Source organism: Bos taurus, chromosome 28 (assembly GCF_002263795.3).
Source record: "Bos taurus isolate L1 Dominette 01449 registration number 42190680 breed Hereford chromosome 28, ARS-UCD2.0, whole genome shotgun sequence".
In the NCBI taxonomy this organism is placed as follows: Eukaryota; Metazoa; Chordata; class Mammalia; order Artiodactyla; family Bovidae; genus Bos; species Bos taurus.
In genome coordinates this window covers 27635367-27660229 of record NC_037355.1, presented here as the reverse complement: position 1 = coordinate 27660229, position 24863 = coordinate 27635367, and the positions used below count along the sequence as shown (strand labels likewise).

Below are 24863 nucleotides of genomic sequence, written 5' to 3'. Positions count from 1 at the left end.
AGGAGAAACTGCAAGATTGGGCTGAGGGAGGAGGAACACGGGGATGCAGAAGTAGCACAGAGCGACCGCCTGGAGTTTGGGGGCAAGCTGGTGCAGTGCCTGTGTGCAAAATCAGGAAAAGATGGCCCTTCAGAGTGGACCATTCCCGCAAGTACATAGCTTGGTGAGCACACTGATCTATGGAGCCAAGAAAAATGTGCTCCTTTCTCCAGGCAATGCCTCCAGCTCTGACGTACGCGGCTTCATGAGCAGTGCTGGGCTGGACTTTATCAGGGCGCTCCTGCTTGCTCGGTGCGCCACGTGCACAGCCACAGGGGGCAGCCTTGCTCGGGAGCAGCCTACGGTCCCTCTGGGTGTCTCTTACATCTGGGCCCTACACTGAGAATCTGGGTCCCTCCTGCTTGGCCCTGGCTGCTTCCTGTACCTTTCCTCCTCAAAGTGAAGCTGTGGATCACTGGCATAGGCATCCCATGGGAGCTTGGTAGAAACAGGGTCTCAGGCCCCACCCCAGACCTACTGAATCAGAATCTGCATTTTAACAGGATCCTCAGGTGATTCCGCTGTGCAGTAAAATGGCTTAGAAAACACTGGGGCTGTCCAAACACTGGCAGAGAAAGGGCAGAATATAGACGGAGGGGCAGAGACTGAGGAGCGGGCAGAGAGAGAGAAAGGAGAGCTAGGTGAGGAGAGATGCAGAAAGCAGAGAGAGAGACCCTCTACAGGTAGGGGCGGGAGAAGACAAAGCAGGGAGAAGGGCGCAGAGGACGCAGTGCCAGCCTGTTCCGCTTGTTTCAGTCCAGCGTCCAGGCCCCTCCTCCTAGCCCCAACATAGCGGGGACCTGGCTATCTGCTCCAGGTGGGTGGAGGCCCGGCCTGGCAGCTCAGAGTCCCAGGGGAGCACAGTTCAGGGCAGGAGGCCTGTGCCCCTCGGGTGGGGGGGGGTTTGGGGGGCCTGGATCCACTTCATCTATCACCCCCCATCTCTGCACAGGCCTGATTTCATCAGGGTTCCCAGGCTGGTACACAGGCCTGTGAGCCTCAATCACTCCTTTCGCACTGTTCGCAGGAAGAGAATAGCTTTCAGCTCAATTACCCTTCACATTCCAATATCATAACGCTCCGATGAGGCTTTTTAACCAAAAACAAAAAAGCCGTGTCTGCCACAGGCCGGCTGCAAGGCCAGCCGTGCAGAAGGGACAGCCCTGCCTGCCTAACGGCCCCCAGGTGAGACTATGGGAAGGGAACGGTCCCAAGGTACCAGCTACCCAGAGAGGACCTTGAGGTCCAGGGCCCCAATTTACCAACAACACATGCCCTGCTTCTGCTCGTCAACCACTGGGCCTAAACAACAACGAGGCCTGGGACAGAATGCTGAGGCCCACGTCCAGAGGGGCAGCAGGCAGTGCCGTGCCCCAGCGTGGTCTGCACGTCACAACACTCGTCCTACTTCCTCCTTTTGGGGCAGGGATGCTACCCAGACCCCTCTGAGTGCCACGACACAATGGCCTAATTCAGCTGGGCCACAACCTGGGAACCTGGGGTCTAGTCTTCAAGTCATGCCATACCCATTGGCTCATGTGCTTTACAACAATGATGACTAGTTAGGAAGCTAGCTAGAGCTAAGGTTAAATATTAACGCCACTGCATTGGTGTGTAAACTGAGGCCCGAGGAGATGAAAGAGGTCCAAAGGCATGAAGTAGAATCTGTCTGGTGTTTCTTTAAGATACACTGCTGCCACGGGAGGTGAGGGGTGGGGGGTGGAGGTGGGGCGCAGGGGGGAAGTCTCCTCCAGTCCAAAGAATCTAGGCAGGAATGAGCTTATCTCTACTCCCCTATGTACGCAGTGAGTGTCCCCACCTGAAACTGTTCTCACGGGGGAGGCATAACTCAGGGTCTACACCACGAGTCCTGCATGCTCAGTGAATTCCCGGTGAGCACACACATTCCACACCTTGGAGGGCTCCAGAACAGTGCCCAGAGAAGAAGGCTGGCCCCCCGCTCCCAAACAGCTGTGCTTTATCTCCCTGGCCAGCTCAGTGCTAATGGCCTTGATGGCCACATCCCTCCCTATGTCCTCCTGGCCTCCTGTTGGCTGTGGCCAATTTGCTCGTGATTTACCACTCCGGGGCGCTGACCCGTGAGGGAGACACACGGGACAGAAGGAGGCAGAGCGGACGTCATGCCTGATGCGTGTGCACACGTGCATGTCCGGGCGCAAGGGTGGGGAGGCGTCTCTCCAGGAACGCGCTACCCAGCCAGGCTCTCTAGGACTGGGAGCAGGGTCTGGCACCCCCACCCTTTCGCTATCCCATGCTGATTATGGCACTAGGCACTGTGCTAGAGAGAGGAAGGCCAAGGGAGACCTTGAGGGCTGCCAGGAGCCACAGGCTGGAAGTCAGGCCCAGGAGCAGCCCTCTCACAATGGTCTGGAGCCTTCTGGGTCCTCTGAGAATCCAGGCATGCGCACAGGACACACCTCCCAGCCGTGAACACATCCACGGCCCTGCCCCTGACCACAGTCAACAGAGGCAGCACAAGCGTGGTGGGGCCCTGGAGGTGCACCCGCTGGGTTCACATCCCAGCTCAGCAACTGACAACCTTTGTGAGCCTTAAAATAATGAGGATAATCCCAACACCTACACCAGAGATGGGCAATGAAAAGTACCAGGTGAATGCATGTACAGTCTCAATTATTGTTATGGATGTGGTTATTCAGTGCTTTCCTCATGCCAGTACCCATGGCCCTTACGGGTCAAGGAATTATAAGACACAGATTCCATCTTTAATCAGCTCACACACCTTGGAACTTGGGACCAGGAGGACCCATGCTTCAGACAAGTGGTATTGTCAGAAGCTGGAACAGGAGGTGGGAGGGAGGGCATGGCCACCAAGCCCATACCAAGTCCCCTACGTGTCTGGCATCATGTCCCTTCCTCAGCAATGCCCCTGAATCCAGAGGGCCTTTTCTATTCCTGTGGGGTCTGCACCCATCTCAGATATAAGGAAGCAGATGGGGAGTCCAGACACAGAGGAAGCCTCTCTTGGTCTCAGACCCAAGCTGGTCCCTGCTCCTCCCTCCTAGGCCAGACTGAGAACACCCTGCAAGCGGCCCAGGCTGCTGAAGGGTAGGGTGGCGAAGGGACAGGACAGACCAGAGAGAACAAATCTGCCAAGCTCATTTAGAGCTTCCGTGTCCAATCCTGCTGCCCGGAGGGAGGGAGTGGTGCTCGATTTCCACTCATGTCACATGTCACAAGGGACTTGGGAGTTAGGATGGGGTGGGAGGGTGGGTGGCAAGGCCGAGGACTCCTGTAGCACTAAAGCTGGGATGGGTGAACTGTCCTATTTCACCCATCAGCAATCCAGAAGGGGCCAAGCTTTGGGTGGTAGCTGCCCAAGTCCTCAAGCACTGGCCTCCCTGCCTGCTTTAAAGGTGCCACCGTGGGTGAGCAGGGCCCAGCTGGGACCTCCAGAGGCCAGGGACCATATCTCACTCCTCTTCTGTCCCCAGAACCCACAATGGACTTGGCATCCAGGAGGAGTCCAGGAGATACTTGATGAACGAGTGATCAAATGAAAGAGGGTGGGGTCAAGTGCGTGGGATTAATAACACTTCTGCCTCCCATCACTACTCCCGCAGTAGTCAAGCAGAGACCCCTCTCTGTCTCTGAGCCTGTTGGGGTGTGGCTAGAAGTCCAACATGAGTCTTACTGGACTAAAATTAAGCGGTTACGAGGCTTGCATTCCTTCTAGGGGCTCCAAAGGAGACTCTGTGTCCCTGCTTTTTCCAGCTTCTAGAAGTCATGCTCATTCCTTGGTTGGTAGCCTCTTTTTCCGTGCTCAGACCATAAGTATAGCACCTTCTAATCTCTCTCTCTGACCGCTGCTTCCATTCATACCCTCTCTGATTCTCCTACCTCCCTCTTAAAAGGACCCTTGTGATTACAATGCGGCCACACAGATCAGCCAGTTATCTCCCCAGGAAGGCCCATAACTTAATCATACCTGCAGAGTCCCTCTTGCCACATGGGGCAGCACAGTCCCAGTTTCCTATGATTAGGATATGGACACTTTTGGGGTTATTGTCTGCCTACCATACCCCACCCCACTAGATGACACCCTTTCCTCTAGCATTCCTGAGTAAGGCATTCTCATTTCCCAGTGCTGTCTACAAACTCTGGTGAGGCCAGGCTCAACCCCGCTGCAAAGGCCTTGGAGGGGGGTTCACAAGAACTGAGCTGCCTTCAGCATCTAGCTTTGGGAACAGGGCACACCAGGAATAGCTCATGAATGGCTCATGAACAGAGTGGGAGGGAGCAGCCGTGCAAAGATCCTGTGGCACCAGCCCCCAGGCACCAGGAAGAAGGTAGAGGCATAAGAAAGCACAGGTCAAAGGGAGGTGAAGAAGGGACTGGAGCCAGGTCTTGCCAGCCCAGTAGGATTCTGGTCACTGCCCTCAGAACACCACGGAAAGGTTTTAGCGACATCCCTTACACATCAGAGGAGCTTGGTACAACCGAATGAACGGATGGATGGAAGAATGAATGAATGAGCCCGTCTACCTTGCTTCTGCCCCTCATCAGTGACCTGCCCCAAAACTGCCTTCTGCACAGCAACAGTTAATGGGGTCTCCCGGGCTTGCTCACTTATTTATTTCCCCATGGCTGCTGCTACCGACCCATGCAGCCCGAGCGTGGCTCCGTGGAAATGTCTGTAATCGCCAGCACACTTTAGGCATTACTTCCACACCATTTAGGGCTTTCCGCCCCAGTAGCTGCTGCTGCATGTCCCTCTGCCTCTATCGTTTGGGCTGGATTGGGTGGATTTTTTTTTTGTTTGTTTTTTTAAAGGTCTGGTGGCCCCTGAGTTTGGGGAACCTGATGATGTGGAGAGCTGAGGAGAAAGACAATGCTTTGGAAGAATTTATTCTTCTTCTCCCACTGTCCTGGCCCTGCCCCAGCCCTGAACAGAGAAGGGGAAAAAAAACCAACAACAATCACTTCAAGCTGCTAAGAAGCCTTTAAAGATTTTTGTGTTTTCTCATGCAGGCCTGAGATTGGTTTGCTGATAGGAGCTGCAGCTCTGGAGAAGACTGAAGGAGCCAGATGCAATAAAGGTCACTTCAAGAAGCCGTCTCCTAAGCACACACCTCCCCCCTCTCAGAAGCAGACAGACTTACAGTAAACCCCAAATCCCAAGCAGATACACTGAGGGTAAATGCATCTGGACTCACTCTGTGGGGGCAGAACAGAGGAAGCCATCTAGGACAAGCTGTGTAGCCCTGGGCAAGTTACTTAACCTCTCTGGGCCCATTTCTCCAGCTATAACATGAGGAAAATCACATCTTTCTTACCAAGGGGATGACTTCTATGAGGATTAAAGAAGGGTGCAAGAAGGAAGGGGCCCACCTTCTTTTTTCCTTTCCCCTTCCTCTCAACCCAAGTTTCAGCCATTCCATTTCGTTCCCCGTGTAGCCTCCTGTCTCAGCTCCCAGGCAGTTCCACATCCACCTGCAGGGATGACCCACGGCCAGGGAGGGGCTGCCTAGAGGGGATGCCCACAGGGGATAGTCCATCCGGCCTTGCTGTGTGTGGGCTGAAGGCTGAGCCCTGCACATCCATCGTCTCAAGTCACCTGCATGGTGGCGACCCCATATCAGCACCACAGTCATTTAACCAGAGACAGGAAGTTTCCTAGAGACTCACAGGTGTAAGCTGGGAGCCCAATATTCAAACCACTAACCTAACCACTGTGGTTCTATTCACTGTGGGAAGTGACCTCCGAGAAGAAGCTGGCTGCCTGTACCCTGAATCTTAGGTGATTAAGAAAACCTTCCCCGGTGGCTCAGTGGTAAAGAATCCACCTGCAATGCAGGGGATGCAGGGAGATGGGGGTTGGATCCCTGGGTCAGGAAGATCCCCTGGAGGAGGGCATGGCAACCCACTCCAAGATTCTTGCCTGGAGAATCCCATGGACAGAGGAGCCTGGTGGGCTACAGTTCATGGGGTCTCAAAGTGTCAGACAAGACTGAAGTGACTGATTATGCACACACGCAATAGAATGTACATAATAAAATGAAAATGGGCAGAAGTAACCCATAAGGTTAGAAGCCAGGATACTGTTTACTTTCTGGAGGGAGGAGGAAGGACTAGAAAGGTCACAAGGGGGCTTCTAGACACTGGAGAGGTTCTGTTTCTTGATCCAGATGTAACACAAATGTATTCACTTTGCAACGAATTCATAAACTTATGAACAGTTATGGTTGCTCACTTCTCTATATATACACTTAGGTAATACACAGACTCAAAAAATGGAAGGAAGAGGGAGCAGGGAGGGAGTGGGGGAAGGAAAGAAGGAAGAAAGGAAAAGAAAACTCATGAAGCCTGCAGGGCCATTGGAGAAAACACAGGGGTTAATCCATCAAACCTGAATGAGGCTTCAAGTTCAGGGCCTTCTTATCTGTCCTGTAGTTTTACTCACACTGTGGAGTGGACAAGACTAACAGTCCTATCTGACAGAGGGGCAAACTGAGCCCTGGAAGGGGGAAGACACTCACCCAGCCACAGGTGGTGGGGCCCCTGACCTCGCTGGGCTAGAGCTCATCCTGCTTGAACTTGCTGAGTCGTATGGACAGGTGACAAGCTGGAGGGGCTGTTCACTGGCTGAGCCAGCCTGAGGAAGGCCCAGTACCCAGACCTGGGACTGGCTGACCTCTCTTGCCTGAGGCGAGGCCTGGTGCCATCCCAAGAAGGAAAGGCCAGGCCAAGGTAAGGACACAGAGGGTTCACCAAGGAGGAGGTTTAGAAGCCAGGGTCAGTGGAATAGGTGTAGGAGCAGCTCGAAGGGCAGGGACTAAGAGAGGCCTGTGCCTTCAAGTCCAGTGGAGAAGACCAAGTGAAGAGCCTGGGTCTGATCCCAGTGGGTCACTTCCAAAGGCAATAACCTTGGCAAGTCTTCCAACTCCTCTAATACTTGACTTGGGTATCTGTAAATATGGACACAGAAGACCTCCCCTGCCCTCCCCACTCTGTTCTGAGAAAGGAAGAGTAGGGCTTGGCTAAATGATAGGAAGGAAGATGGCACAGGGGGTTTGGGTGAGAACAGTTCAGGGGAGGGCACGACATGAACACAGGTAGGGCGGCAGCAAAGTGAACAGACTGCAGGGAGGCTCTGAGACAGAAAGGACGGGAAAGCTGGGAGACCAAAGCCTCATGCAAACAGGATGGATTTCTACCATGCAGGGTTTGTGCTGGGAATGGTGGAGGCACAGCTGAGCTCACACTGGAAGATACCAACAGGGGAGGGGTTGGAGGGAGAGGCTTCCAAGCCTTTTCCCTCTCTTGGGGGCAGAGCTAGGAAAGGGGAGCAGGAGTGTGACCCTCCTGGACAAGGACGTGACCAAGCATTCAGCTCCTCACAGCTGGCAAGTCCCCATGCCATGGAGGTGGGCTGGCCAATGGATGGCAAAGACGGTGAACAACTGCACTGAACCTAGTGATCACGCCCAGGTGAAATCTCCCAGCTGCATCATCGCATCTGGAGAGAAGAGCTGGCTTTTTAACAGATGGACAGGAGGCTTCCACTTAAGGTTATTATAAAGAGGGAGAGTTCAGCCCCTCTCAGCTTCCAGCCAGCACCACAAAGTTGCAAAGTAACTAAAGGATGCTAAGGAATCACAGAAATTGTAATAGTTTCATCACCCGAGACCTCTCCTCTTTCTCTCATTTCCTGGTAGAAAACAAGGTGGGTCAAGCCGCCTGTGAACGCATTAAATCAAGCTTATTGAGTGGGGGCCTCAATATTATTACGGGGGGTTGACAGGCCCGCCGCCAAGCCATTCTGACAATATTCAAACTTGTCAGGGGAACTAGAGGGGCTGAGGCAAAATCCCAGAGCCCCTGAGAAGAGGCAAGGCAGAAGTGCAAGCTGGTGTCTGGCCCACACCCTCATGCGGGCTTTGCATCCAGAAGGCAGCCTGCGGCCACTGCCCCTGGGGTGTACGGGGTCTGTGGGAGACCAGGAGGCACCCCTCATGCCGCTAGCCCAGCTCTGGACATCCACCTGGGAAATCAGTGCTGCGCCGCCCACCCAGGCACGCCCTCAGTCTCATCACAGGCTCTGGAAACTGCATCTGAGAATCTTGCCCAGTCCCCTGAGGTCTTCAGCGGTTTGCCACTGGTTTAGCAGGTGGCCTTGGGCTCATCCTTGGCCCTCTCTGGCTTCCGATCGCTACAGAAGGTGTGATGGGAGGAAGTCAACTTGCCTGCCCGGGGTGCTGGTTTCCAGGAGCCTATCTGAAATGCTCTCTGCCTGTTGCCAGTAATTTCTAGGTGACTCTGTTTCCATCTGTCCCTTCTCATGTCTTTGCTTCATGCTTCCCAGACGTTTCCTGTCTCCCACTGGACTGTGAGTTCTTGACCACTGACACCCCAGTACCAACCATTCAGTGCATAGCAACAGAGCCTACCTGTCCAGCTGCAACTTGGACTTCAAGCAACTTTCCTGAAGTTCTTGGGGAACTTCTCAGAACAATAGGAACGTCGATCAACTATCCTGCGTGGGTGCTGCTTCATACACATGCTCTCATTGAACTTTCACAACAACCCCAATGTACCCCGATTTTATAGATGAAGAAATGGAGGCTCCAGGAGGCTGAGCCCCTTGCTCCCAGTCTCCCGCTGTGGAGTAAGAGCCCCTGTGTGCCTGGCTCCCCCACAGTGCTGCTGCAGGGACCCCATGCCACAGATCGGGCTCAGGTTCTTATACAGTGAAGCCACAGCTGCCCTTGCCTGCACGAGGGACCTTCTTCAACCCTGTTTCCTAAACCTGTCCTCCCACTCAAGGTCTAAAGAAGCCCCTCTGCCTAGAGGGAAAGGGGTGCAGGCAGGAGTTCTGCGCCCTTCCTCCAACAGGCCCCACCAGCAGAAGAGGAGAACGCTAAGGAGAAAGGGAGATGAAAGATGCCAGATGGACTCTGGCGCATGAGGCTGACAGCCCAACAATGCAGCGGGAACATCTCCAGTAGGCAGCTATCATCTCCTTCCATTTAGAGGTTCTTTATTTAAAGGGCGGAGGGCACAATAAAAGGTAACCCAGCACGTGCCAGAGAATCCCTAATGCACACAAGGTGGGTTCCACAGACAGCCCCCTGCTTCGTATGCATGGTAGAGGGTCCTGCAGTCATTGCAACAGAATTATATGGGCCCCCAAAGACCCCCAGTGAGAATCAGTGAGGAAACTGATGTAATTAAGAACATTATTACCATTCAAACAAAATAATAATTTTAATTACATCTGGGCTCCTTTCACCTCCTGCTCCTGCACTGTCCTCCCTTCCTCATGCTGAGGATGGTGGCGAGTGTCCACAGCCCTGGCCATGAACCCCAGGCAGGGAAGGAGGTGCCACAGGGGTCTCGGGGGATGGAGGGGGAGTCCTGGGCTTCACTCCACAGTGGGCATGAGGGAGCAAGGAGCTTCAAACTATGTGGCTGGGCTGAGCTCTCTAGGCCTGGATTCTGTGGGACTCTGTTTATTCCCTCCTGGACACCTAAGACTCAAGGAAGAGACGGCAGAAAGTTGTCGAATCATCCCTGCAGGCAGGTGGAGCAGGCTGGCATCTACCCAGGTGTGTCGGTCTCTTACTTCTCACAAGTAATGCTGCGTGTAGATGCGGAGTCGGAAATCTTGGAGGCTGCTTTGGGGGGCTGACCCAGCAGGTCATGCAGAAGGTGCATCACTATGACCAGGGCTGGATCCTGACCATTGGGATGGTCCTCACTGCAGACCGCCGGCAGAGGGCTCTGAGTGAAGCTTCTCCACCGGACCCCCACAGCCTGTGCACAGGGCTCATGGGCCAGCCCCAGCCTTGCATGGGGGGAAGCCTGTGCTCAGAGCCCAGAGTCCCCAGCTCGCCTCCCTGCATCCTGTCTAAATCAGGGCAACTGTTGGCAAACCACAGCAGGTAATGGCAGAGTGGCAAAAAGACCCATGCAAAGGTGCTGAAAGATGAGAGACAGCAAGACTATGGCTCTAGTTTCAAGACTATCTGACACCAGGGAACTTAGGGAAGGCAGTGACCTTGTACTGGCCTCAATTTCTCTCATCCTGAAAATGGGAAGAAAAATTGTCCCCTAACTTACAGAGCTGTTATAAGGACAAATGAAAGACAGTGAAAACACCAGGACACAGAGAAGACATCACTTAAGTGCACACACACTCACACACCACCACCACCACACACACACCTCCAGACTGTCGCAACAGCCAGCGCTGTTGCGTTGCTGTGTGCATAACTTCATGCTACAAGCCCAGAGCCTGCTGTCCTTGCTCTGCAGGCTGTGACACCCACTCAAGAGGGGAGGAGTTCTAGGGACCGGTCACTGTGCTGACAGGAGGGGACCAGAAAAGACACAGGCACCTCGGGATGCTCACCGCAGGGCACAGAGGCGTGACCCAGGGCCGCCACCCACTCTGCCTCTGACCATCAGGATCCAGGGCCCCTGAGATGACCAATTGGTCTCCCTTTCCCAGATCAATAGGCGGGTAGTTATAGATGCAGAGGGGGCCGCTGAGCACCGTGGCCCCAGGGTATAAATTAATATGGCCTGTCAAGGGGCTGCCTCTCCTGGCATAGGAGATGATACTCTTGTGAGCAGAGCTGATACCTTAGGGGGATGGCAGGCACAAGCCAGTGGGAGTCCCTCTCCTCCCCACTTCTTTCTGCACCCTGAGGATGCAGTTTATAAATCATTCATCGTCTGATGGGCATACCTTGAGGAGGGCAGCTGGGGGCACTGCCATAGGGCCCAGTGGGGCTAATAAGTTTGGCAAGTCCACCTCCGAATGCTCTGGGCCACTCTGGGCTCCCCACATGCCCAGGGCACATGGGATGGCACGGCTGAGGTTCAAGGATTGGCAGGCAACAGTGGGCATCAGTGAGCGCCAGCAGTGAGTTCTTGGCATAAATCCTTCCGTCCTTCCAACCACCCAAGAGGCAGAGGAAGCAGCAGGGCTCTGCCCATTTGTGAACTTTACATCCAAGGGCCAGATCTTGGGCTGGGTACTGGGGACGCACAGGTACTTGAGCTCTGTCCCTGCTCTGTCTGGCAGGAGAGATGGACATACAATGACTATAACTATGACCATTTATTGGGCATTTACACTGGGCTCTAGGCTAAGCAATTCTCATACATGGTCCCTTATACTTCAATCTCACAATAATTTTGCAAGGCATGCGTACTTACCTCCATTTTGTAGGTAGAATTGAAGTTACCTGCTGAAGGTCACATAATCAGACCTGTGCCTGAATCTGGCCCCATCCTTGCCTAGCTTTGGACAACTTATATAACCTCTCTACTTTCATATCCGCATCTGTAGAATGGGGACAAGAGTGGCTACCCCACGAAGTGAGGGCTCAGTCAGTGCCCATACCAGAAGAATAGTATTAGGCACACAGGAAGCTCTCAATAACAAGACCCCAACTTATTATTATCATCATAGAAATGAACTCTTTATTTTGTTTCACTGACAAATGATTATCAAGGATACTTTCCTCCCTGTTTTCCCATCCCTAGGAAGGACATACAAGGAGTGACTTTGATCTGTCCTTATTAAGTGATATGGAGAGATGGTGTGGCCTGGTTGGACCCAGGGCCAGGAACCCTGGGTTCTGGCTCTGATCATGTCCCGAGCCATCTTTGAAGATCTGAGAAAGAGCTCCCAGTCTCTCCGGTCCCTTGTGACTCATCTCAGCCCCACTCCTCCCCACCTCCAACCGCATCCCCATCTTGTTACATGAAGCCAGGGGTGACAAAGATCTACACAGGACCTGTCTGTCACAGAAAGCTGGGCCGGGAGCCAGAAGGCCCACTTCCAGCCCAATTTGTTTCTACAAGGTAGCAGGGGGCGCTTGCAAGGGACACACACACCTGTACAGTCACTGTCCGACCTCAGTAGGATCTCTGGTCAGGAGTTAAGGGTTTACCTCCTTCTTGGGGAAATTCCAACATATAGAAAAAAACTAGAGGATCTCAGAAAGTATATGATATTCAGAGACAACATAACTACTTCTCTGCATAACAAACTCCCGCTGCTAAGTCACGTCAGTCGTGTCCGACTCTGTGTGACCCCATAGACAGTGGCCCACCAGGCTCCCGTCCCTGGGATTCTCCAGGCAAGAACACTGGAGTGGGTTGCCATTTCCTTCTCCAGTGCAGGAAAGTGAAAAGTGAAAGTGAAGTCACTCAGTCGTGTCCAACTCTTAGCGACCCCATGGACTGCAGCCTACCAGGCCCTCCATCCATGGGATTCTCCAGGCAAGAGCACCGGAATGGGGTGCCATCGCCTCTACTCATCCTCTAAGGTCCCATAAAAATAGCCCCCATATATAGACCAGTTCACTCCTTCCACAGTTCACTCCATAGGTCTACTCCTTCCATCCCACTTTGCACATTCTAAGCTGCCATAGCATTGAATACATTTAGAGGTAGTTAGAGATCTACTTACTTGCTTTTCTCCCTGTAACATTACCTTCCCTGAGCACAAAGACCCTGGTCTCAATCACTAGTGTTTCACCAAATATATTATGAGCCACAAACTGGACTAAGGGCTTTTCCTACCAGCATTATTATAGTTCTCACAACAACCCCACAAGGGAAATACCGTCGTCCATCTTATAGATAAAAAAACTGAGGTCCAGAAAGATTAAGTTCCTTCCAAAGTTATACAGCCGACAAACAGCAGAATCTGTTTTTTCTACCCTGAACTGCCAAGCCAACTGAAAATCCCTGGGCCCCGCTCCATAGCTTTCAACAAATGTTTGTGTTCATTTCAAACAATTTGAGGGAATCAAAGCACGGTGGATCAGATTTGGGCTTTGAAGGACAGGCAGAATAGAGTTGGGCTGCAAGAATAAAGAAAACACTCCAGAACTAGTTAGAACAGTACAACATGTGTTTTACAAAGAAAAGAGACACATGCTCAGAGGCACTGGCTTAGCCCCTTGGCTGACAGGAGGACTCATGTGGAGGAATACCAGAAGATAAGCTGAGAAAGGTAGGTGGAGGCCAGATGGCTAAAAGCCCAGCTAAGGAGGCTGAACTTCTCGGAACGTCAATGACATGGCCAACCCTGACACTCCAGAGGCCCTCCTGAGCCCAGGGAGCCTCCTGGCACCATCTGTCCTCTGACCCAAACATCTAGGCCCTAGAGCCACCTCCCTGGGGCACAGCTGAAGGGCTGAGGGGCGGGGGCAGGAGGAGGAGCACGAGGCAGTGCTGAAGGTCAGCGAGGTGGGCACGCACCCCTGACGGAGGTGCTGGAGCAGCGCTGCTGGGCAGAGACACAGGCAAACACGTTTGAGCAAATTGGAACGCCATAAAAGTCTATTACAGCAAATCAAACAGCAGTCAGCATGACAGCCATTAGCCTGAAATGAATACACGGGGACTTAATGAGGTCTGTCGAGGCTGGCTTGGTGAATTAAGTTGCCAATTCTAGCAGGATTTCCCTTTTCTTTACAGACTTGAAAGCATCCACGCTGCCTCGTTAGGGCTTCGACAAGTGAATTGCAGGGCCTTTCACCCTGATAAAATGGATAATTACATGTAGAACAGCTTAGTGAGGGGAGAGGGGTGGGTAGGAGGGGAACTGATAACAAACAAACCCAAACACACCTGCCCGGCTTAGGCACGGGCTTTCGGAGGGAGACAGGGCAGGTCTGAGAGGGCAGGGGGCCAGTGAACTTCTCTAGGAAAGGGGCAGTGCCTGGTCTTGACCCGCCTCCTACCTGCTCAGGTGCTAGGCCTGAGGACGTGATTCCCCACGGGTTGATGTCTCTAGGCAGCTGTGGACAGGCTGAGAGCTCTGAGAAACCCTCTGGTGGGGACGGCCACAGATGTTATCCCCCAGGGCGTGCTGTCACCATGGAGTTAAAAATGCAGCTTCCTGGGCCAGCTCTCCCCACTGATTCAGAATTGCAGGGGCCCAGGAATATGCAGCCTAACTAGTTCCCCAGGAAATTCTGATGGGGTATGTTTGGGAGCCTCTGATTCATCACCTTTCCAATACTCAGCACTAGATGGCTTCTGAAACACGGGCTTCTGCTTCTGTTTGCATAACTTTAGGGATGCGGAGCTCATTACATCCCTCAGCAGGGCTGGGGAGGAGACTGTGAAAGTTTCAATCAGCAAATTCTTCCTTCTGTAGACCTAGAATTTACCTCCCTGTAACTTTTTCCTCCTGCCTATCCCAGGGTTCTGGGCACAACAGACCCCAATATTATCAAGACCCCTAGGGCTCAGGGGAGTGGAGGTCAGGAAGGTTAGGGATGACATGCAGGTGGCTGGGACTGCCAAGAGAGGAGCTAAGTGGATGGAGGGAGCCACTGGAGGTCTTTGCCAGCCCTTCAGGGAATAATGAAGTACCGGAGGATAAGAAGGAGCCGCTCATTTTGGATTCCTACTCAGACCATGGAACGTCAGTCTTGGAAGGGACTTGGCCAAGTGCCTCAGCTTAACAGCTGTTGGAGTTGAAGCCATCAGAGGGGCAGCAACAGGCCTAAAGTCTTAGTTGTTAGCACTAGAACCCAGGTGTCTTGACCTCCAGGCTACCTCTTCCCACCATATAACACAGGAACTCTGCTGCTCACCTTGGCGAGCTTCTCCTGGAAACCCACCTCTTCCAGGAAGCCTATCGAGATTGCTCTGGTAACCCCTGAGGACTGATGCCTTGTGGGGTCTGTAGTGCCCCCTCCCCATTCCTCTGGTTTGTGTTCTCACCCTGTTCACACCCACAGGGGCTCTGCCACTGAATCATGCTTCTCAAGGGTGAGGGCCTGGGGTTTCCAGGGTGGCCTCCACGTAAGCAGGAGATCCCTGGCTGAAGCCTGGGCCAGGACCAGGAGAATTTTAACTGGTACTCCTGCTGGGACCTGAGTCCAGCAGCTAAGCTCTAGCTCAGATGACCACCCCAGGGCAGGGCTGGTCAGTGCCAAACCACCTTGGGTCAGGAGTGGCCAGGCCTCCATCCAGCTGACACCGCATCCCCACTGGCTGCATGGAGCTGCCCTGAGCAGGGCATCGAATATCAGGCCACTGAAGTGGCCCAGGGAGGTTTACACGCAGGTGAGTAAAGCACATGGGCCTGCCTCCAAGGACTGTGTGTCCTTCGAGCTAGCCCCTCTTGGCCCACCCTCTCCTCATCAGATGTGCAGGAGGCAGGCCACTTTATCTCACCTGTCCTCTGCTTTTATTAAAGAAGGAGGACTATGGCCCAGAGAGGTTGAATGATGCACCCTAATGGACCCAGAAATCTGGGGGCAGAGCAGGGGCTAAGCCTGGGGTCTCTGGCTCTGGCTCTGGCTCCCGTCATTACATACTCCTCTGGCCTCCCAGGCCTTTATGCAGTGAGAGCTTGGCACGGCGCCACGCTCACAGAACAGACACTCAATAAATATTTGTTAAATAAATGAACGACTGAAGAGGCTCTCTCCTTGGAGGCAGAGGCCTTTGGAGAATCCCGGGGGATTCCAACGGGGCAGTGTTGGAGGTCACATTTTCTCCTGGCAAGGGAGATAGGAAAGGCTGGCCCCAGCCCAAAGGCTGAGAGCAGGGATGCGACCCCTCATCCCCTTGCCACTGCTGCTGTCTGCTGCTCCTATGAGGGAAGGCAGAGGGCAGACATGCCTGCCAGGATGGCAGCTGAGCAATGGGTCCAAGGCTCATTAACTCCGAGCCATGCCCTTGGTTTCTAAGCCTGGGCCCGGAGTGCAGGCTGGCACGTAGAGACCCTTAATTAAATTATGGAGACTTCCAAATGAGCAGGGGCCCAGAGCCAAGCTGCAATCCTGGGCATGCCGGCCACAGCTCAGGGCACTGTGCCCCTGTGCTTGGGACTGCAGGGTCTCTCTCCCTGTGTCCCACTCCATCAGGGAGGGCATGAGTGCCTCCGGTGTACCCCACCCGCACATTGGTCCTCTTTCTGGCACAAGCATAGGACCCTTAACTCACAGCTGAGTAAGGAGGGCCAGCAACAGGAACATGGGAGCATGATACCAGGTTTCTTCATCCTTCAGGCATCTGAGGCTGCCCTGGGAGTCAGGAAGCTGGAAGTCAAGGCTGTGTGACCTTAGACAAGTCACTCTCCCACGCTGAGCCTCACTTTTCTCATCTATAAACTAAATAGGTATTTTCTAGAGCTCTTTCAGTTTCCTTATCCAATAACATAAAGGGGGAGAACTCCAATGCCACAGTGGCAGCCTGCCTCTCCCTAGTGGATACCATCTCCCATCCTCACCCTTTACTGCTGCTGTCCAACCCAGAGCCCCTAGGGCAGGCCTGAGGGACACCCAGTTAGCAGCTCTTTATCCGCCACCTTCAAGGTCTCTGAATCACTAACTGCCAGCCCAAAAGCCTGCCATCAGCCACCAGGGAGAGGGACAGCAAGCAATGAGAACCCAGGGGCCAGCAGCCAGCTTATAATCGAACCGTCCGTAATGCAATAATTTGTACTTCTCAATTACCAGCAATGGCTCGGTTTTACACTCATGCACTCATGCAAATACACTCAGAGTACACAAACAACCCAGAGGAGCCAACGGCCAGCAAGCCAGCGGGGCGAGCGTGGGGTTGGAGAAAGAAAGCCCCTCCCAGTCACTGCACGTGCCCTGCATCCTGGGGGGACTGTTCTGGCCAAAGCTGGGAGGCCTGGGGTTTTAAGTCTGCCACCCCACCTGTCCAAGGCCCACACGCTGTGAATGGAAAAAATGAGGTACAACCTGCCTCTCCCAACCTCTGTCCTGTCCCTGACTCTGGCCAGAGTTTGGGGATTTATCCAGGGCCCTCTCTCAGGCATGAGGCTGCCACCAACCTGCTCTCTGCAACCAGCAGACAAGCCCCCTCAGAGGTACTGGCTTGGTCACCAGTGTGCCCAGAGCAGATGCCCGGGCTGACGAGAGGGCAGGAGAGAAGGAGCTGGAGCTGTGCTTCCCCCAGCATCAGTCTACACCCAGGTGGCCCCAGAGCAGCAGACCCCAAATGTCCCTCGAGTGTGATCCCAGGGGCACCTACCTCAGGGATGCGGACACTGTAGGGCTGATTATGAAACGTGGGCGCGTTGTCATTCACGTCCCCGACCTGGATGTTCACCTTCCTTGTAATCACCTGGCAAGACAAGCGTGGTGAGTTAATGTCGGCCTCAGCCTCTGGCCTCTTTCCACCCGAAGGCCCAGGGACCCTGCCTCCCTGGGCAGCAGGGGTCTCGGGGGACACTCACCCCCTGGTGGTCGCTGACAGAGAACTCCACTGTGAACTCTGACTTGGTCTGAAAGAAAATGTAGGGAGGGAGAGAACAGAATTAGAGAGGCGAGCTGAGGCCCTGAGTCCAGAGCCCTACATGGGGGTGGAGACCCTCCAGCATTGCCCTAAGAGCTGGTCTGGCACTGGATAGCTAAAGGCTTCCCTACAAATAAGCATTGTCTTTTGGATTGGAGAAGTAGGTTCAGAATATGGATCTTTCCCATAAATTAAAAGTCAAGAAAGATTTAAAGTCAAGAATCTTGGGTTCTAATCTGGGCTCTGTCTCTAATCTGCTGTGTGATCTCAAGCAAAGTGTGGCCACTTCAATGTGAGGAGAAAGGAGGGGGTGGGTTTGCTCAAACTCTTACTTTAATTTGCTAAAGGCTACTGTCATCAGTTCCCGTGTCTCTGGAAAATATCCTTTGGGGGAGCATTTGTTGTGGGGAGGGGGCGGTGCAGAATGTGGGAGACCTGGGTTTGATCCCTGGATTGAGAAGAGCCCCTGGAGAAGGGAGGGGCTACCCACTCCAATATTCTTTTTTAATTAATTAGTTTTTTAGTTGCTTTACAGCATTGTGTTGGTTTATGCCAACCCCCTCCAGTATTCTTGCCTGGAAAATACCACGGACGAGGAGCCTGGCAGGCTACAGTCTAATGGGTTCCAAAAAGTCAGATACAACTGAGCCACTGTCTTTCACATACATGGAAACAAGTGTGGCTCCCATGGAGCCTCTATCCTACAGGGGATGTCCCCAAGGTCACTGTCCCTCTTGCCTAGCCAATGTTGCCCCCTACTTGGAGACACTCCCAACCGCCCCATTCTAAAGCCAAATGCAGACATCAGCACTGGCCCTGGAAGAGGGACACCATTCAGGCAGGAAGATTCTGCTTAAGGGTGAGAAGACGATATACCATTTTCCTCTAGCCTGTGCCCCTGCCTTCCCAGGGAAGGACTGGGGCGGAGGTCGAGGCGGGTCATACCTCTCTGTCCAGCGGCTGCCGGAGCCACACCACGCCTGTGTCAGGCTCCACAGCAAAGAAGCGGGAGGCCTCCTCCCCAGACACGCCAAACACCAGGGGGTCATTGTCCATGTCTCGAGCCAGCAACTGGGTCACAGAGGAACCTGAAGTACCCACAGGGGACAGCAGAGGACAAAAACAGGAGGTTAGTCCATTCTTGAGCACCTTACTCAGGTAGCTGAGTTCCTGGGGGGAGCAGTCGCCCAGTAGACCACCAGCAGGTCACTGACTGCTGCAGGACCCCTTTGCATCTTTGGCTCCACCCCAGGCTCCCTGCCTCTGCCCTGGTCACTTGTCACAGTGTTTAACAGGGAACTATCATTCACCTTGTTCTGTGACTTCCACCTATCCTCTTTTAACTTAGAGAAAGTGTTCTCCATGTGGCTCAGATGAACACAAGTCCACAGCCCTTCAATTCTTATGTTCCAAGATGGACACACTACTTCAGTTCAGTTCAGTTCAGTCGCTCAGTCATGTCCGACTCTTTGCGACCCCATGAATCGCAGCACGCCAGGCCTCCCTGTCCATCACCAACTCCCGGAGTTCACCTAGACTCACGTCCATTGAGTCAGTGATGCCATCCAGCCATCTCATCCTCTGTCATCCCCTTCTCCTCTTGCCCCCAATCCCTCCCAGCATTAGAGTCTTTTCTAATGAGTCAACTCTTCGCATGAAGTGGCCAAAGTACTGGAGTTTCAGCTTTAACATCATTCCTTCCAAAGAAATCCCAGGGCTGATCTCCTTCAGAATGGACTGGTTGGATCTCCTTGCAGTCTAAGGGACTCTCAAGAGTCTTCTCCAACACCACAGATCAGAAGCATCAATTCTTCAGTGCTCAGCCTTCTTCACAGTCCAACTCTCACATCCATACATGACCACAGGAAAAACCATAGCCTTGACTAGACGGACCTTTGTTGGTAAAGTAATGTTTCTGCTTTTGAATATGCTATCTAGGTTGATCATAACTTTCCTTCCAAGGAGTAAGCGTCTTTTAATTTCATGGCTGCAGTCACCATCTGCAGTGATTTTGGAGCCCCCAAAAATAAAGTCTGACACTGTTTCCACTGTCTCCCCGTCTATTTCCCGTGAAGTGATGGGACCAGACACACTACTTAGCCCTAGCCAATCAGAGCACAGCATCTCCCTGATCACAGTGATTGGTTCAGGGATGAGCATGTGACCCAAGCTGGCCAATCAAAGCCAAACCTGGCACTTCTACTGAAACAAATAGGAGAGAGGTGCTTTTCTTCCCCTGGGGTTGGTCCTGCTGGCAGCCATCTTTGACACCACAGGAAGAGCCTGGCTGAAGATGAGGCCAACAAGGGGGAAAACAGAGCCAAATGGTACATGGAGAGAGATTCCTAATGGTTTGAGGGTTTGCAGTCAACTATACGTGATATTAGCTCTATCCCCTGGACTGCTCAGCTGTGTGAGCTAATAAATCAACCCCTCCTTTTTTTTTTTTTTGCCTAAGTAGAGTTGGATTTCTGTCTTTTACAAATGGAAGCAATATGTTCTAATTCAGAAAATTTTACAAACCTGGCAGTCATTCAACAGTGATTAGGTGCTGGCTGTGTGGTGTACACTGGAGTACACAGAGGTTAGGAAGATATGCAGCAGCAGCAGGGGACTCCAGCCTACAACCAGGTGACAAAGTCTAGCTCCTGTCCACAATTAGAGGACTCAGGTGCTGCCTTCACCAAGAAACAAACCAGGCATCAGAATGCCTGGCCTAACCCTGCCTAAGAAGTCTTAGAGTAGGTCACCTTCCCCTGGGGTTCACAGCAGCCCCCTCAGGTAGCCTTCAGGTAGGGTGACCAACCACCGAAGTTTGTCTAGGACTGAGGCATTCATTATTTCTAGGATGAAGCACAAGCTGGAATCAAGATTGCTGGGAGAAATAGCAATAACTTCAGATATGCAGATGACACCACCCTTATGGCAGAAAGTGAAGAAGAACTAAAGATCCTTTTGATAAAAGTGAAAGAGGAGAGTGAAAAAGTAGGCTTAAAACTCAGCATTCGGAAAACTAAATCATGGCATCCAGTCCCATCACTTTTTGAAGGATTCAAAACTTGGGATTTTATTTAGAAAAGAATGCTGATGAGCTTTTCTAAGTCAACTTGGGAAAGAATTTCTAACGTGACTATGAGAACCAGTATTCTGGAGCACTAACCACATTCCAGATACCTGGCTAAGGATTTCTGTGTAATATCTAATTTAATCTTTCCTGTTATTGTCCTCACTTAACAATAAGGTAACAGAATGATTAAGTAATTTACCATGGCCACACAGTTAGCAAATGGCAGAGTAGGACTTCAAAGCCCAGGCATTCTGCCCCAGTGCCCCCATTTGTTTCCACAGTCTTACAAATCTCAACACTTGATATGTGAACTCAAGATTCAGGACTTCCATGGACATGACTCTATCAGGCCCTAAGTGACTCAGAAAAAGAAGATACTGGGCAAGCATTGGGCTCTTATGAAATGCCAGACATGAAATGTGAGCCCATTCAAATCGGTTCTTTCACTAAATCCTCTCAACAACTCTGTTTGGTAGTTGTTTTTCTTCCCATTATACAGATTAGGAAGTTGAGGCCCAGAAAGGCAAAATAGCCTCTCCAAGATCACACAACAAAGTAGGACATGGCAGCATCCAAGGTGATGAGAGGAGGTAAGAAGCAGAAGGAGGAGTGGAATCATGGAGCAAAAAAGTCAGAGACCTTTTGGGGAGTTCCCTTCCCATTTTAAAAGTGGAGAAACTGAAAGCATTTAGCAACTTGCCCAAAGTACAACAGTGAGCAACAGAGTCAGGGCTTAAGCCCAAGTTTCCAGACTCCCAGTACAGTGCTCCTTCCTAGGAGGGGAAGGAGGAGATATGTGAAGTCATAGAAAAACCAAGCACATCTCCCCAAAGCATCTGTGTCACTTGGTGACAAGCAACTGTTTTATACCAAGACAAATGGGAATATAATGCAAGTATAATATTTAATTCATTTTTAAAGATATAATCTAAAACCATAAAAGAATTTCCAGCCTCCTGCTGACTTCCGGGGATACCTTTCTGATACCCTTAGGGGTCCTTTAGTGGCAAAGTTTGAGGAATACAGCTACTTCCCAAGGCCTTGGGGAGATTCAGCACGAGGAAACTGAGGCCCACAGGGGCCCTGCTTGTCTACAATACATCAGCAAGTCCACGGTAGCCCCCTGGACTGGAAATCTCACTTCTCAACCTCCTTCAGGGCCCAGCCTAGGTGGAGAATATGGGGCCAAGCTCTCAGCCCATCCATGGGGTTCCAGAAAGGCCACACTGGCCCCCCAACCCAAGGTCACACAACTTGGCCCAGTATCCCAAATGGCTCTCCCAGGCCTGATGCTCAGGCTCTCCCAAGAAGCGGGGTGCTGGGCAGGACAGGGATGGGGCCATCAGCTGCTGTCACCCACCCTGTAATTTTCTGGACTTTTATCCATTTTCCCCTCAATTATGTGCTGCTCAAAATGGTCCTTTTCGGCTTCCTCACGGGCTCTTGCCTGCTCACGCCTTCTTTGTATCCCAGGTAATTGCTAGTGACCTTTTCTAAGTGTACTAATTAAAGGTGCCAATTTAATATTATATTTAAGACAAGATGCCCCGCAATTTTCCTGCTAGGCACATACTCCCCCGCCCAGCTAGCCTGCCATTCTGTAGAAGCCAGGCCTAGCTTTGGCTCTCCAGGACACAGGACTCATTTCCCCATTAGGGAGGCTTCCAGCAACCTCTGTTTGCACCGTTCAGACAGGAAAGAGGCCAAGCTGTGGGGCCCAACTCCCACTCAGTGCCCCCAGAAGCAGCCCCTCAGGAGAGCCATTCCAGCTGTGGGACCCTGGCACACACCATGCACTGTTTCCCACCTGGGAAATGGTAGACCCTGCAACTCAGGCTATGCAATACCTGGAGCTCTTGTTTTTAATTGTAGTAAAATCAATATAATATAAAGTGTATCCTTTTAATTAATTCTGTGGCATGCAGTACATTCACAATGTGGTGTAAACATCACCACTATCTGTTTCCAGAACATTTTAATCACCCCAAAAGGAAACCCATCCCCATTAGCATTCCTCCCCATTCCCTCCTCCCCCAGCCTCTGACAACTTTTAATCCACACTGTCTGTCTCTACAAATTTTCCTGTTCTGGATATTTCATATAAATAGAACCATACAGTAAGTGCTGGTTTTTTTTCACTCAGAATAATGTTTTCAAGGTTCATCCATTTGTAACATGTATTAGTATTTTTAACTTTTTATTTTTCATTGGAATACAGGTGATTAACAATGTGAGAGTTTCAGGTGGACAGCAAAAGGACTCAGACATGCATACATACACATGTATCAATTCTCTCCAAACTCCCTCTCCTAACCAGGCTGCCACATGACATTGAGCAGAGTTCCCTGTGCTAATATGTTAGTACTTAATTCCTTATTGTGACGACTCCTCCACTGTATGGTGTGCTATATTTTGTTTACCCATACCATCAGCGGATGGACATTTGAGTTGTTTCCCCCTTTTGGCTTCTCTGAATAATTTCTGCTATGAACACCTGTGGACAAGTTTTTGTTTGAACATCTGTTTTCAATTCTGGGGTGGGGTGCGGGGGGGGTGGGTATATATCTAGAAGTGGAATTGCTGGGTCCTGTAGAAACTCTTAACTCTTTGAGGAACCACCAAACTGTTTTCCATAGTAACCACACCATTTACATTTCTGCCAACAATGGATGAGCCTTGAAGTTCTCTTCAGTGGTCAGGCAGTTCAGTGGCTCAGTCGTGTCCAGCTCTTTGCAACCCCATAAGACTGCAGCAATGCCAGGCCTCCCTGTCCATCACCAACTCCTGGAACTTGCTCAAGCTCTCCTCAGTGGTAAGGATAATCATTGTTTGACAGGGGCTTACCACTCCTTGTATGTGGAGTGATGGGAACTCGGCAGCCCTCCATAGCCGATGCCGTTGGTACCCTGCCCACTATGCCTTACATACCACTGCCACACATACCAGCCTCACCGCCAATTGCCAGTCCTGAAGGGTTCTGACCACTGGAGACTGCTTCAACCATACACAGGACAGGCCTGCTTATGCCAGGAAACTAATGCCTCTGCTAGAGCACTCAATGAATGACTGGTAAAAGATGGCAGATAAAGAGTTGGTAGACAAATGCCCTAGATCCCTCATCTCTCAGGGGGTAACTCAGAGGCTTTTTTCCAAACCAGCTCTTGAAGTTCCCCCATGGGATTCATGTCCACTTGCCCACTGAGGTGACTTGGTTGATGAAGAATCTTTATGTCTTCCTTCTCTTCCCAGTCTCATATTCTTACTCCCTGACCTGTGTTTCCTGGACTCTCCTCCCTGACAAACTATTTGCACTTGAACTCTCATCACAAGACCTGCTTCTGCTTCATAAGACCCCCTAAGACTATGCCATCAGGATCACCCAGTATGCTTGTTACAATACAGATTCCCAAGCCTTGCTCCTTGATAGGCTGCGGAGGGAGCCTAGAGTGTGAACATTTAAACAGCAGCTTTCATTCTCCCTGCAAGAGATTCTGACACACAGCCAGGTTTAGAAGTTCTGAGATTGGTTTATAGCAGGGTGATATTCAAATATTTAACAACAGGCCCAGTACAGGCATCAACCAATCAGAAAGGATGCTGGCCATAAACAACCAGACCAGTGAGTACTGCCTGTAAGTCAGCCTGGTTTATGGCTCACATTCTGGATGCAGAGAAAAGCTCCTCTGGCCCCAGGATGATTTAAAGGCTCAGTCTTAGGGCTCTCAGCTCAATTGGTGCTTCTGGAGGATACTCTGTTCTTGGCCTCCCCTACCTCACGGGGAAGGGTAACCCAGAGAAGGCTGGCCCCCTCCACCCTGAAGCAACCCAACCCAGGTGAGGGCTCAGCCTACCTCATGGGTGGAAAGTGGAACCCTGAGGAACTTAAATCACTATATACCCATGTTCAGAGCAGCATTTTAGTTACAATGGTCAAAAGGTGGAAGCGACCCAAGTGTCCACTGATGGAAGAATGAATAAACAAAATGGAATTAAACCTCTGTCTTTAGATTTACAGTCTAATGCTTACTCAGCCATTCTACCCATGTTCATTAACCGCTGACTACAGAGGATGAGATGGCTGGATGGCATCATTGACTCAATGGACGTGAGTCTCAGTGAACTCCGGGAGTTGGTGATGGACAGGGAGGCCTGGCGTGCTGCGATTCATGGGGTCGCAAAGAGTCGGACACGACTGAGCGACTGATCTGATCTGATCTGATTCTCAACCAACCATAAAGATATTGGTACCCTATACTTACTATTTGGTGCCTGAGCCGGCATAGTAGCAACAGCCCTAAGCCTGCTAATTCACGCTGAATTAGGTCAACCCGGAACCCTACTCGGAGATGACCAGATCTATAATGTAGTTGTAACCACACACACATTTGTAATAATTTTCTTTATAGTGATACCAATCATAATTGGAGGGTTTGGTAACTGACTTGTCCCTCTGATAATTGGTGCC

The 24863-nt window shown here is 51.7% G+C and overlaps 1 protein-coding gene across 7 annotated transcripts in view; it reads right to left on the bottom strand.

Annotated features, from left to right (window-relative positions):
* CDH23 (cadherin related 23) overlaps positions 1-24863 on the bottom strand; it is a 460382-nt gene that overhangs the window by 303715 nt on the left and 131804 nt on the right. For all 7 annotated transcript variants that reach the window (XM_059882631.1, XM_059882625.1, XM_059882626.1 and 4 more), the window contains 3 exons: positions 18277-18419; positions 17273-17320; positions 17068-17160 (listed from right to left, as the gene is read on the bottom strand). In XM_059882631.1, the coding sequence (XP_059738614.1) occupies positions 17068-17160; positions 17273-17320; positions 18277-18419 (284 nt within the window). The remainder of the gene's footprint in view (positions 1-17067; positions 17161-17272; positions 17321-18276; positions 18420-24863) is intronic.